General features: G+C 44.7%; 1 protein-coding gene across 1 annotated transcript in view; it reads right to left on the bottom strand.

The window, feature by feature from the left end:
* Positions 1–318: 318 nt before the first annotated feature.
* Positions 319–11,014, bottom strand: part of LOC142298321 (vomeronasal type-2 receptor 26-like) — a 55,608-nt gene continuing 44,912 nt past the window's right edge. Inside the window, exons 3-5 of the mRNA XM_075341793.1 lie at positions 10,003–10,112; positions 6,527–6,540; positions 319–1,226 (exon numbers count right to left, since the gene is read on the bottom strand). Of these exons, the coding sequence (XP_075197908.1) occupies positions 319–1,226; positions 6,527–6,540; positions 10,003–10,112 (1,032 nt within the window). The remainder of the gene's footprint in view (positions 1,227–6,526; positions 6,541–10,002; positions 10,113–11,014) is intronic.

The raw sequence follows: 11,014 nt of genomic DNA, 5'->3' as shown, positions 1-11,014 counted from the left end.
AGTGCAGGGCGAGAATGGCAATAGGCGGCTATGGAGGAGAGAGGGAGAAAAATCCCTTCCTCCCCTCTGCAGCACCGGTCCTCTCCTCCTCAGCACCAGCCCTCCCCTCCGCAGCGCTGGCGCACCCCTCCTCAGAGTCATCCCGCCCCTCTTCAGAGCCGGCCCACCCTCCGCAGCTGTGGTCCGATCGCATGATCAGACCATAGTCGCCGTGACACTCAGCTCCTGGTGTTCTGCCAGCATGAGCCGAGTGTCATGGCGACAATCTCAGTAGTCCCCCGTTTGGCCCCGGCCTAACCATGAGAATTAAGTCATATTCTAAGCCTTCCTCCACCTTCGTAACACATGGTTCCTAGTATTTATTTCTGGATTGATTAATATAATATATAATTTTGGGAAAAATACACAACTTAATATCCCAGCACTTGATGTCAGTATGGCAAATATTTCGACAGCCACCATGTTCTTCCCTCTGGTGCTCAGATAAACTGGGATCACAGCGATCCAGACACTGATGAACACCAGCATGCTGAAGGTGATGTACTTGGCCTCATTGAAATTGTCCGGTAATGTCCTCACCATGAAAGCCAGAACAAAGCTTACAGCTGCCAGGAGACCCAGATAACCCAACATGGAGTAGAACCAGATATCTGAGCCTTCATTACACTGAATAATAATCATTCCAGGAGATGTGCTAATATGAAACTCTTGATAGGGTGGGCACATCGCCAACCAAAAAATACAGATCAGAATCTGGACAGAGGAACAAACCAGTACTATTGAGTTAGGCAATATAACTCCAGTCCACTTTCTCCAGGAACTGCTTGGTTTGGTGGCTTTAAATGCAATGCAGACCATCATGGACTTGGCAATAAGTGAAGAAATTGCTAAAGAAAAAAAGATTCCAAACAAAGTTTGCTTCAGCATGCAAGTAATATCCAATGGACGTCCGAGGAACAAGAAAACACAAAGGAAGCTCAGCAAGATAGAAACTAAAAGTATAATACTCAGGGTTCGGTTATTGGCCTTCACCAGAGGAGTGTCCCAATGCACGATGAACTTATGAAGAGTATAACAAGTCATTGCACAGCATAGTATTACTGTGAAGCAGAAGAAGGAAGCAATTGTGTCCTCATAAGAAAGAAATTCATGTAATTTAGGAATGCATTTTGTATTTTCTAGATTCGGCCACTCCACCATAGGACATTTTTGGCAGATTTCACTATCTGTGGAGTAAAAAAGATGATGAATGTAATGATGATCCTTATTTAATATATAGTATTAGACAGACAAACTATTAATATTCTGGAAATCATTTCACTTTAGTTAAACACCTGTCTGCTAGGCTGATCTTCAAATGGTTATACTGACGTGCACTTTTCATCGTTATTAAATTAGCATCATTTTCTTATGCATTACATACCTAATCCCCATTTCTAGAATTCAGCTGATATCTCCTTATTTAGTTCTTCTTTCTATCAGAAAGGAATGGATTCTTCATTTAGTTGGATTAAGTGATCACCTGAAGATTACTTATCTTTCTGGTCTCTCATGAAGGTAAATCTACTATGATAAAGCTTAATAGACTTTACTAGAACACTTCTAAATGTCGACTGGACAACATCACGCATGTGCCTTGCATGGCTCACAACCTCAACCAGACTGTACGGAAGTTTCTAGGCCACTATTCTGGCCTGGAAGCGCTGCTGCAGGGCACGGTAACTGTGTGCTCAATAATAATAATAATAATTGGGCAATAATATTTTAAGCCTAATACTAGTCCAATTTTGTGGTACTCATTAGATCAGAGTTTAGAGGATATTCCGTAATTAATTTGTATAAAGGTGTTCAGTGCATCACAGTTAAAGCATATGGCTACAGGCTGCATACCCCAGTCATGCGGTCATCTTGGCTGTGTATCAAAATAACAGGAACTGAATCTATTTTTTTTTAATTGGATGTGACAATCCTGGGTGGCTGCAGGCTGCAATTTTTAAACTGGTGGGGTCCAATAAGCATGGGCCTCCCAAGCCTGAGGATACTAGCCCCCAGCTGTTGGCTCTTTCATGGCTGGTTATTAACATTGGGGGACCTCATGCCATTTTTGAAAATTATTTATTTCAATAAGTAAAAAAAGCTTCATGCTGTTCTTCCTATTATACACGGCAAAGATAAGTGCATGGCTGGGGACTTGTGGCTGTATGCTTTTTCTGTGCTGGGTATCGTAATATGAGAGAATTCTAAGCCAATTTTTTATTTACCTATTTATTTTTATAGCAATGAAGATGCACACACAACGTCTGTGATTGGTTGCAGGCAAACGATGTTACACAAGTTGTAGATGTGTCTGACTGCAGCCAATTAGAGACGCGGGGACTGTCAGTGGGTGGGGAAAGCAGAGAAAATGTATGAAGTATAATGAGCGGCCCAGGAAATAGTGTTAGAGCGGCCCAGAGACTTGATAAGTGTAACGTGCTTGCTTCAATCCCCCTATCCCTTCTATCAATATTTTAAAGCACCAGATTCTGGTCCCCATAGACTTAAATGTTGACCGGCATCTGGTCAGATATTTAAGATCAATTCTGGGCCTGAGCCAGTTTTTTTTTAATCCAGGTTGGACACGCCGATCCTGGGTATGTGCGAGTCCACCCATCACTATCAACTAGACAAATGGAGAGTTAGCCAGAATGATAGAATATAAAAATAAAATATTAGCAAATTTATATTTAAAATATTATTACTCATAAAGATACATAAAATCTGTTTTATAAAAATAATAATAATAATTTTTATTGATATAGTGGCAACAAACTCCACAGCGCTTTACAATTAAAAGGGGACAAGTGCAGGCAATATGAGCCATTACAAAATAACAAAATTCAGATACCAAGAGGAATGAAGGCTGTGCTCGTAAGCTTACAGTCTAAGAGGGAATAGGGGGTACAAAAGGCGAATGGGGGCAGGGGGGAAGCTTGTCATATTTGGTCCAGCCATCAATATAATAGGGGATTCAAAACCAGCTGCATAAAATGGTCACCAGCCACAATTTATACATATGTGACGCCCTGGACTAGCCAGGGGTCACAGAAAACAACAACACCCCCACACCCCCACCCTAGGCAGTTACAGCAGTCAGACAAAAATCCTTGTTGCCTCCCTCCAGGGGCTGATGTCCACACCAGGTGGGGCGGAGCCAGGCGATTGGCCCCACCCACCAAGAAATTCACAGTCCTTGAGGCGGGAAAAGGAGTCAGATCAGTTGAGGAGGTAGAGGTGAAAGGAGTAAACTACTGACGTGCCTGGGTTGGAGCCCAGGCACCTACAGCAAGGTTGGCAGACGGTGGTGGCCGTCTGCAGGAGTGACGGATCTCCGCAGAACCATAGGACCAGGGCTGGGCGGTGGCCCACCGGTACCGAACCGGGGACCGGAGTGAAGTTAAGCACACAGGCAGGGCCATCGGACCCCGACCAGGCTTGGAGCCGCCGTTATTAGTCAAATCAGAGAGTGACAGGAACCCCAGGGGTTTCCTAACTACCCAAATCCCGTCAGAAGACAACCACTCACACCGTGAGGATATACAGCCACCGCCACAGGCTAGAGATCCAAGGGTCAGTGCCTGTGGGCAGAAGGGCTCCTACGGCACCTATACGCCGGGGAGCAGACTACCATGTGGGAAAACCATCGGAGTCAACACAGTACACCAAGGTGTAGGGAAAGACAGCCACCATCAGCCGTTCGGGGAGAGCACAACATCAGCACTGAAGCCGGCTGCGGGACCCGTCCATTCGGCCGTTTGGTTTACCAGAGACTCTGTCATTGATTATCTGAGTGAGTACACCAGTGCCGTCCGGCACCGCGCCGCGCTGTCCCTGTGACCCTGCACCTCACCAACCGAGCCTCCCCGTCACATCACCATGCCCCATGAACATCAAACCCCCTACCCACGGAGGGGATAACATCCCAGCTGCACCCTACCATCTCTCCCGGGATCCCCGTTACCAGCAGCGGTGGTGCCATCATCACCACGACCCGTGGGTGGCGTCACGGACAATCTCCCCAAACCAATCACCCCCCCTTTCACTCACGAGCGAGGAGCACTGCTCGAGTCCCCGGGTCCGGCCCACCGCTCGAGCCACTGAGCAGCAGCAGTAGCATCCCCGGACCCGAGCGTGGCGAGCATGTCCCGCCGCCCGTGACACATACAGAATGTAAAATAGTACATGAAGAGGAATGCAATCAGAAGATACAGGGGACAAGAATTGGAAGTAAATTTTATGAAGGGCAGAATGGGACTAGATTAGATCAGGGCAGTGAGTTGATAGGCTAGTCTAAAGAAATGTGTTTTTAGGGCCCGCTTAAATGTGTGGATGTTGGGAATTAATCGGATTGCTCTTGGTAGTTTGTTCCAGAGCATAGGCGCAGCTTGTGAGAAATATTGAAGACGGGAGTGGTTCGAATTATTGAAGATGTCAGTCTTAGGTCATTACCAGAATAGAGGGCACGGGTGATAGACAGAGATGAGGTAGGAGATGTATAGCGGTGCGTAACTGTGGAGAGGATGGGTAGAGTGATAGACAGAGGTGTGGGAGGAGATGTAGAGTGGTGCAAAACTATGGAGAGCTTTGTGAGTCAGAATGATAAGGTTATATTTTATTCTGTGCAGATAGGCAACTAGTGTAATGACTGGCATAGAGCAGAGGCATCAGTGAAGCGGTTGCAGAGGAAAATGATCCTGGCTGCGGCACTCAGAATGGATTGGAGAGGGGAGACTTTAGTAATAGAGAGACCAATTAGTAAAGCGGACAGACAATCGGTTGTATTTTGTAATAGTGCAGGGGTGATGTCATGAGATGATGTATATAGTTGAATGTCATTAGCAAAGAGATGGTACTGGAAACCAAATCTGCTGATCGTTTGTCCACTAGGGGCAGTATATAGCGAGAAAAGGAGGGGGTCTAGGACTGAACCTTGAGAAAATCCAACCGTAAGGGGAAAAGGAGAGAAAGAGGAGCTGGTAAAAAATGCAGTGAAGGAGCGGTCAGAGACATAGGAGGAGAACCAAGAGAATACGCTGTCCTTAAGCCTGATAGAGTAGGGAGCTGGTGATCCAGAGTATCGAATGCAGCAGAGAGATCTAGGAGGATCAGCTGGGAGTAGTGACCATTAGATTAACTGTAAGTAAATCATTAGAGTTTAATAAGAGCAGTTTCAGTAAAGTACAAGGAGCGGAAACCGGATTGTAGAGGGCCGGGGAGAGAGCTATCTGACAGATAGAGAATTAGATGGGAGTGGACCATTTCAGAAGTTTGGAGTTGAAGAGGAGATTAGAGACAGGTCTGTAGTTAGTGGCACATTTGTCATCGAGGGATGGTTTTTTAAGTTATGGGTGTATGCTGGCATGTTTGAAGGAGGAGGTAAAGACACAAGAGGAGAGAGAGAGATTGAATATTTTAGTTAGTTGAGTGGTGGCAGCTGGGTTGATGGACTTAGAGAGATGTGAGGGAAAAGGATCACTGGTGCAGGTAGTTGAACAAGAAGATGCAAGGAGCCTGGTAATTTCATCTTCTGTGACCGGATCAAAGAGTGAAAGTGAGCTGGATAAAGTGTAGGACGGCAGACAATGTGTGGTGTTATGAGGCTGTGAGGAAATTTCCTGGCGTATATGGTCAATTTTTACTTTAAAATAACTTATCAGGTCATTGGCGCTGAGGTTGGTGATTGGGGCTTAAACTGTAGGTTCGTGATGAGGGTGTTGAAGTATGCTTGTTTGGAGAGGTAAAGGGCAGCCTTGTATGTTTTGAGCATAAACCTATACTGGATGATATCTTTGGCTAGATTGGATTTTCTCCACAGATGTTCAGCGCACCTGGAGCACCGCTGAAGAAAGAGTGTTTGCAACGTGTGCCAGGGCTGCTGCCGTCTGCGCCGAGTTGCTCTGCGTGTAGCAGGTGCAGCTTCATCTAGGGCGCTCTGTAGGGTTTCATTATAATGTTTTACAGCAGAGTCGGGACATGAGAGTGAGGAGATTGGGGCCAGTGATGAAGTTTGAGGGTGTTAATGGTGTGTACAGTGCCTACAAGTAGTATTCAACCCCCTGCAGATTTAGCAGGTTTGATAAGAAGCAAATAAGTTAGAGCTTGCAAACTTCAAACAAGAGCAGGATTTATTAACAGATGCATAAATCTTACAAACCAACAAGTTATGTTGCTCAGTTAAATTTTAATAAATTTTCAACATAAAAGTGTGGGTCAATTATTATTCAACCCCTAGGTTTAATATTTTGTGGAATAACCCTTGTTTGCAATTACAGCTAATAATCGTCTTTTATAAGACCTGATCAGGCCGGCACAGGTCTCTGGAGTTATCTTGGCCCACTCCTCCATGCAGATCTTCTCCAAGTTATATAGGTTCTTTGGGTGTCTCATGTGGACTTTAATCTTGAGCTCCTTCTACAAGTTTTCAGTTGGGTTAAGGTCAGGAGACTGACTAGGCCACTGCAACACCTTGATTTTTTCCCTCTGGAACCAGGCCTTGGTTTTCTTGGCTGTGTGCTTTGGGTCGTTGTCTTGTTGGAAGATGAAATGACGACCCATCTTAAGATCCTTGATGGAGGAGCGGAGGTTCTTGGCCAAAATCTCCAGGTAGGCCGTGCTATCCATCTTCCCATAGATGCGGACCAGATGGCCAGGCCCCTTGGCTGAGAAACAGCCCCACAGCATGATGCTGCCACCTCCATGCTTGAGTGTAGGGATGGTATTCTTGGGTTTGTATGCAGTGCCATCCAGTCTCCAAACGTCACATGTTTGGTTGGCACCAAAGATCTCGATCTTGGTCTCATCAGACCAGAGAACCTTGAACCAGTCTGTCTCAGAGTCCTCCAAGTGATCATGAGCAAACTGTAGACGAGCCTTGACATGACGCTTTGAAAGTAAAGGTACCTTACGGGCTCGTCTGGAACGGAGACCATTGCGGTGGAGTACGTTACTTATGGTATTGACTGAAACCAATGTCCCCACTGCCATGAGATCTTCCCGGAGCTCCTTCCTTGTTGTCCTTGGGTTAGCCTTGACTCTTCGGACAAGCCTGGCCTCGGCACGGGAGGAAACTTTCAAAGGCTGTCCAGGCCGTGGAAGGCTAACAGTAGTTCCATAAGCCTTCCACTTCCGGATGATGCTCCCAACAGTGGAGACAGGTAGGCCCAACTCCTTGGAAAGGGTTTTGTACCCCTTGCCAGCCTTGTGACCCTCCACGATCTTGTCTCTGATGGCCTTGGAATGCTCCTTTGTCTTTCCCATGTTGACCAAGTATGAGTGCTGTTCACAAGTTTGGGGGGGGTCATAATTAGTCAGAAAAGGCTGGAAAAAGAGATAATTAATCCAAACATGTGAAGCTCATTGTTCTTTGTGCCTGAAATAGTTCTTAATACTTTAGGGGAACCAAACAGAATTCTGGTGGCTTGAGGGGTTGAATAATAAATGACCCTCTGAATAAACCTTTCTCAATTTAAAAAAAAAAAAAAGAAATAACATTCTTTTTTGCTGCATTTCACACTTCCAGGCTGATCTACAGTCCAAATGTCACAATGCCAAGTTATTCCGAATGTGTAAACCTGCTAAATCTGCAGGGGGTTGAATACTACTTGTAGGCACTGAATGTTCCTATACGGGTGGTAAGTGGGGGTGTCCTGAGTGGGTTGACAGTTCTTGAACAAGAATGAAAGAAGGTTGTGGTCAGAGAGTGGGAGAGGGGAGTTAGTAAAATCATGCACTGAGCAGAGACGGGAAAATACCGGGTCCAGCGTATTCCCACCTTCATGCTTAGGAGAGTTAGTTAATTGTGAATGGCCAAAAGAGGAAGTTAGAGATAAAAGATGAGCGGCAGCTGGGGGAGGGGATAATCAATAGGGATGTTAAAGTCCCCCATAACAAGGGAGGAGAGGTCACAGGTTAGGAAATGTGGAAGCAAGGTGGTAAAATGATCCTAGAATTGACAGGTGGAACCTGGAGGGCAATACACAACTACAACTTGCAGGGAGAAGGGTCTGTAAAGCCTGACAGTGTGGAGCTCAAAAGAAGGGAAGATAAGTGAGGGGACAGGAGGGATGACCTGTAAAGGACAGTTTGGAGAAAGTAGCAGACCAACACCTGCGCTGTTCTCAGAACCACGAGAGCAGTCAAGGTACAATATTAGAAGGCAAAAGAAAGGGCTATGATCAGACAACAGGAATAGAAATAAGCTGGAGCTGAAAGTACAAGACTGAACCAGAGTCAATCAACTTTTAAATTGCAGTGGGAATTAGAGGTTCAGGATTTTCAAAATCAAAATCCCATTCAGGGTTCACAGAAAGTAAGAAACTAAACAACCAAGATTTTACCTCATCTACATGTATCACCAGAACTAAAATTCCCAGGAATTGAATAGAGCTAAGTTTCTGCCCTGCAATGCCCATCATCAAAGATGCAGCGCTGCCCAATGTGGAAGCAGAAGTGTTAGGAACAGTTGGTGATGTTAGAGAAGAAATTCTCAATGTTTATCCTGAGACCACAGGGAGATCGGGCATCAGAAGATTAAAGCGTTTGGTTAATTGCAGATTCGTTTTAGAATTCGCTAATCTCTTATCCTGAGTAGGAGTGTTCTTAGTTCCATTTGGTGCTGAAGGGGTTAAGGTGTCTTTATTTAACCTGCTGAGATTGACTTTTCTAGCTGTTAGGGGTGCTTTACATGTTGCGACATCACTACCGATATATCGTTGGGGTCATGTCGCTAGTGACGCACATCCGGCGCCGGTAGCGCATTGCAACGTGTAAATCCTAAGTGCGACGATGAACGAGCGCAAAAGCGTAAAAAATTGCTGATCTGTGTAACGTCGTTCATTTCCATAATGTCGCTACATCAGGAGATACGATGTTGTTTGTTGCTCCTTCGGCATCACACATCGCTGTGTGTGAAGCCGCAGGAACGACAAACATCTCCTTACCTGCGTCCACCAGCAATGCGGAAGGAAGGAGGTGGGCGGGATGTTACATCCTGCACATCTCCGCCCCTCTGCTTCTATTGGGTGGCCGCTTAGTGACATCGTGGTGACGTCGCTGTGATGCCGAACGCACCTCCCCCTGGAAGGAGGGATTGTTCGGCGGTCACAGCAATGTCGCCGACCAGGTATGTGCATGTGATGCTGCCGTAGTGATTATGTTCGCTACGGCAGCAATCACAAGATATCGCATGTATGATGGGGGCAGGTGCTATCTCGCTGGACATCGCTAGCAAATGCTAGTGATGTTGCAACGTGTAAAGTACCCCTTAATCTCAGCTGCAGCTACTCCCTTTTGCTTTGTAAACTCACTTCTCATTCACTCCTATGCTGGCTATAGCACATTTTGAAGCTGACAACATTGAAGGAGCCTGGATCTGGAGAAGCTGAGTTGTTTTTTCTGTAGCATCTAAGAAGCTTTCTGCTTGATGTTTTCATCTTTCTGTCATGCCTTCTTTGTATTGCTTTATTTTAGTAGTGAGGCAAGACTAGTGTCCCGCTAGCCTTTGCACTAGTCAGGGTGAGTTCAGGGCCAGCGAGGGCCTAGGCACGTGACATTGCAAAGGGGTGAATGACCCATCTAGGGACACTAGGTAATGCAGGATTTAGCATCAGGTGAGTGTTAGAAGGTGGCCCTGCTCGCCTCTTCCTGGTGCCAGGACCATCGATTGTATTGTTTCCCTGGTGCACCCTTCGTGTTGTCCTCTTTTCTCCGTTACGACAATGTTATTCTCTGTGACAGGTTTAAGGAAAGAAATGTAATTAATTGATACTTCTGGGGTAAAGATACATGTAAATAAATAATGTCATTGTTTTTTGAACACTCATATTAGTTTGGGGAAGTCACTATATTTCCCAAAACCTTTTAATTCAGTTTTAAATATTTTTTTATTTAATTAAATGTAGAAATATAATAGTGATAACATTTGTTTTGTATTTTTCCTTATTTCTATTACCTGTTACATTGGACATTTCCCCTTCAGAACATGGGACACAGTCGTAACAGCAAGAGTGAATCCCTCCATTAGGGGCTTTTCTGGAGCCAGGAGGACATTTTTCGTTACAACGAGATACTGGGGCCTAGAACAAAATATATTTATTTTTATACACATAAGTGAATCTGATATAACTCTAGTAAGAAAAAAAGCATAAAAATGTGACGTGTGGTTGAACTCAAAATAAAACCATAGGGAGAAAGAGGAATATTAGTTTTTTTAGTAAGTAGACCAAAGGTTTGTAAAAACTACAGACATTTAGTAGTGGACAGTGTATGCGAACTATGCTGAGTTTGAGTTTCTGTACATATAGACCTTAATTCATCAAGGCTAGCAATGTTTCACGTCAGTATTGATGAGCGGGCTTGTAGGTCAAAGGCATTCATGAAGGAGCGTGTATCTCTTCACCCCTTCACTGCCAGGTGATTGTTCATTGTTCATTTTTGTTTTTTCCTCCCCTACTTCTGAGAGCCATAACTTTTTCATTTTTCCATCCATCTTGACATATAAGGGCTTATTTTTTGCAGGATGAGTTGTAATTTTGAATGAATCCATTAGTTTTACCCTATAGTGTACTGGAAGATGGGAAAAAAAATCCAAATGTGGTGAAATTGGAAAAAAAGTGCAATTGCTCTATTGTTTTGGGGTGTTTTATTCACAGTGTTCACTGTTAAGTAAAACCGACATGCCAGTATGAATTTTGTCATGTGGAATATTTTTGTCACCACGCCATGTACCGATCAGATTATTGATTTAAAATGTTCATAGATCGGTCATTTCTGAACATGGCGATACAAAATATCTTAGTACGGCCCCCCGAGGAAGGCTATAAAACGTGCGTGTTGGGGCACGTCACACCAGGCGGTGAACTTGTGATGGATGAGTTTGAAGGCTAGATGTCTTGCTTATTAATATGGGTGATTCTTATTCCTTGAAATCTCCACATCAATGGGCTTATGATTTTGTTGATTTAGTGTATCTATTCAT

The sequence above is a fragment of the Anomaloglossus baeobatrachus genome, chromosome 1 (genome assembly GCF_048569485.1).
Source record: "Anomaloglossus baeobatrachus isolate aAnoBae1 chromosome 1, aAnoBae1.hap1, whole genome shotgun sequence".
Taxonomy (NCBI): domain Eukaryota; kingdom Metazoa; phylum Chordata; class Amphibia; order Anura; family Aromobatidae; genus Anomaloglossus; species Anomaloglossus baeobatrachus.
This window is presented reverse-complemented; position numbering and strand designations above follow the sequence as displayed.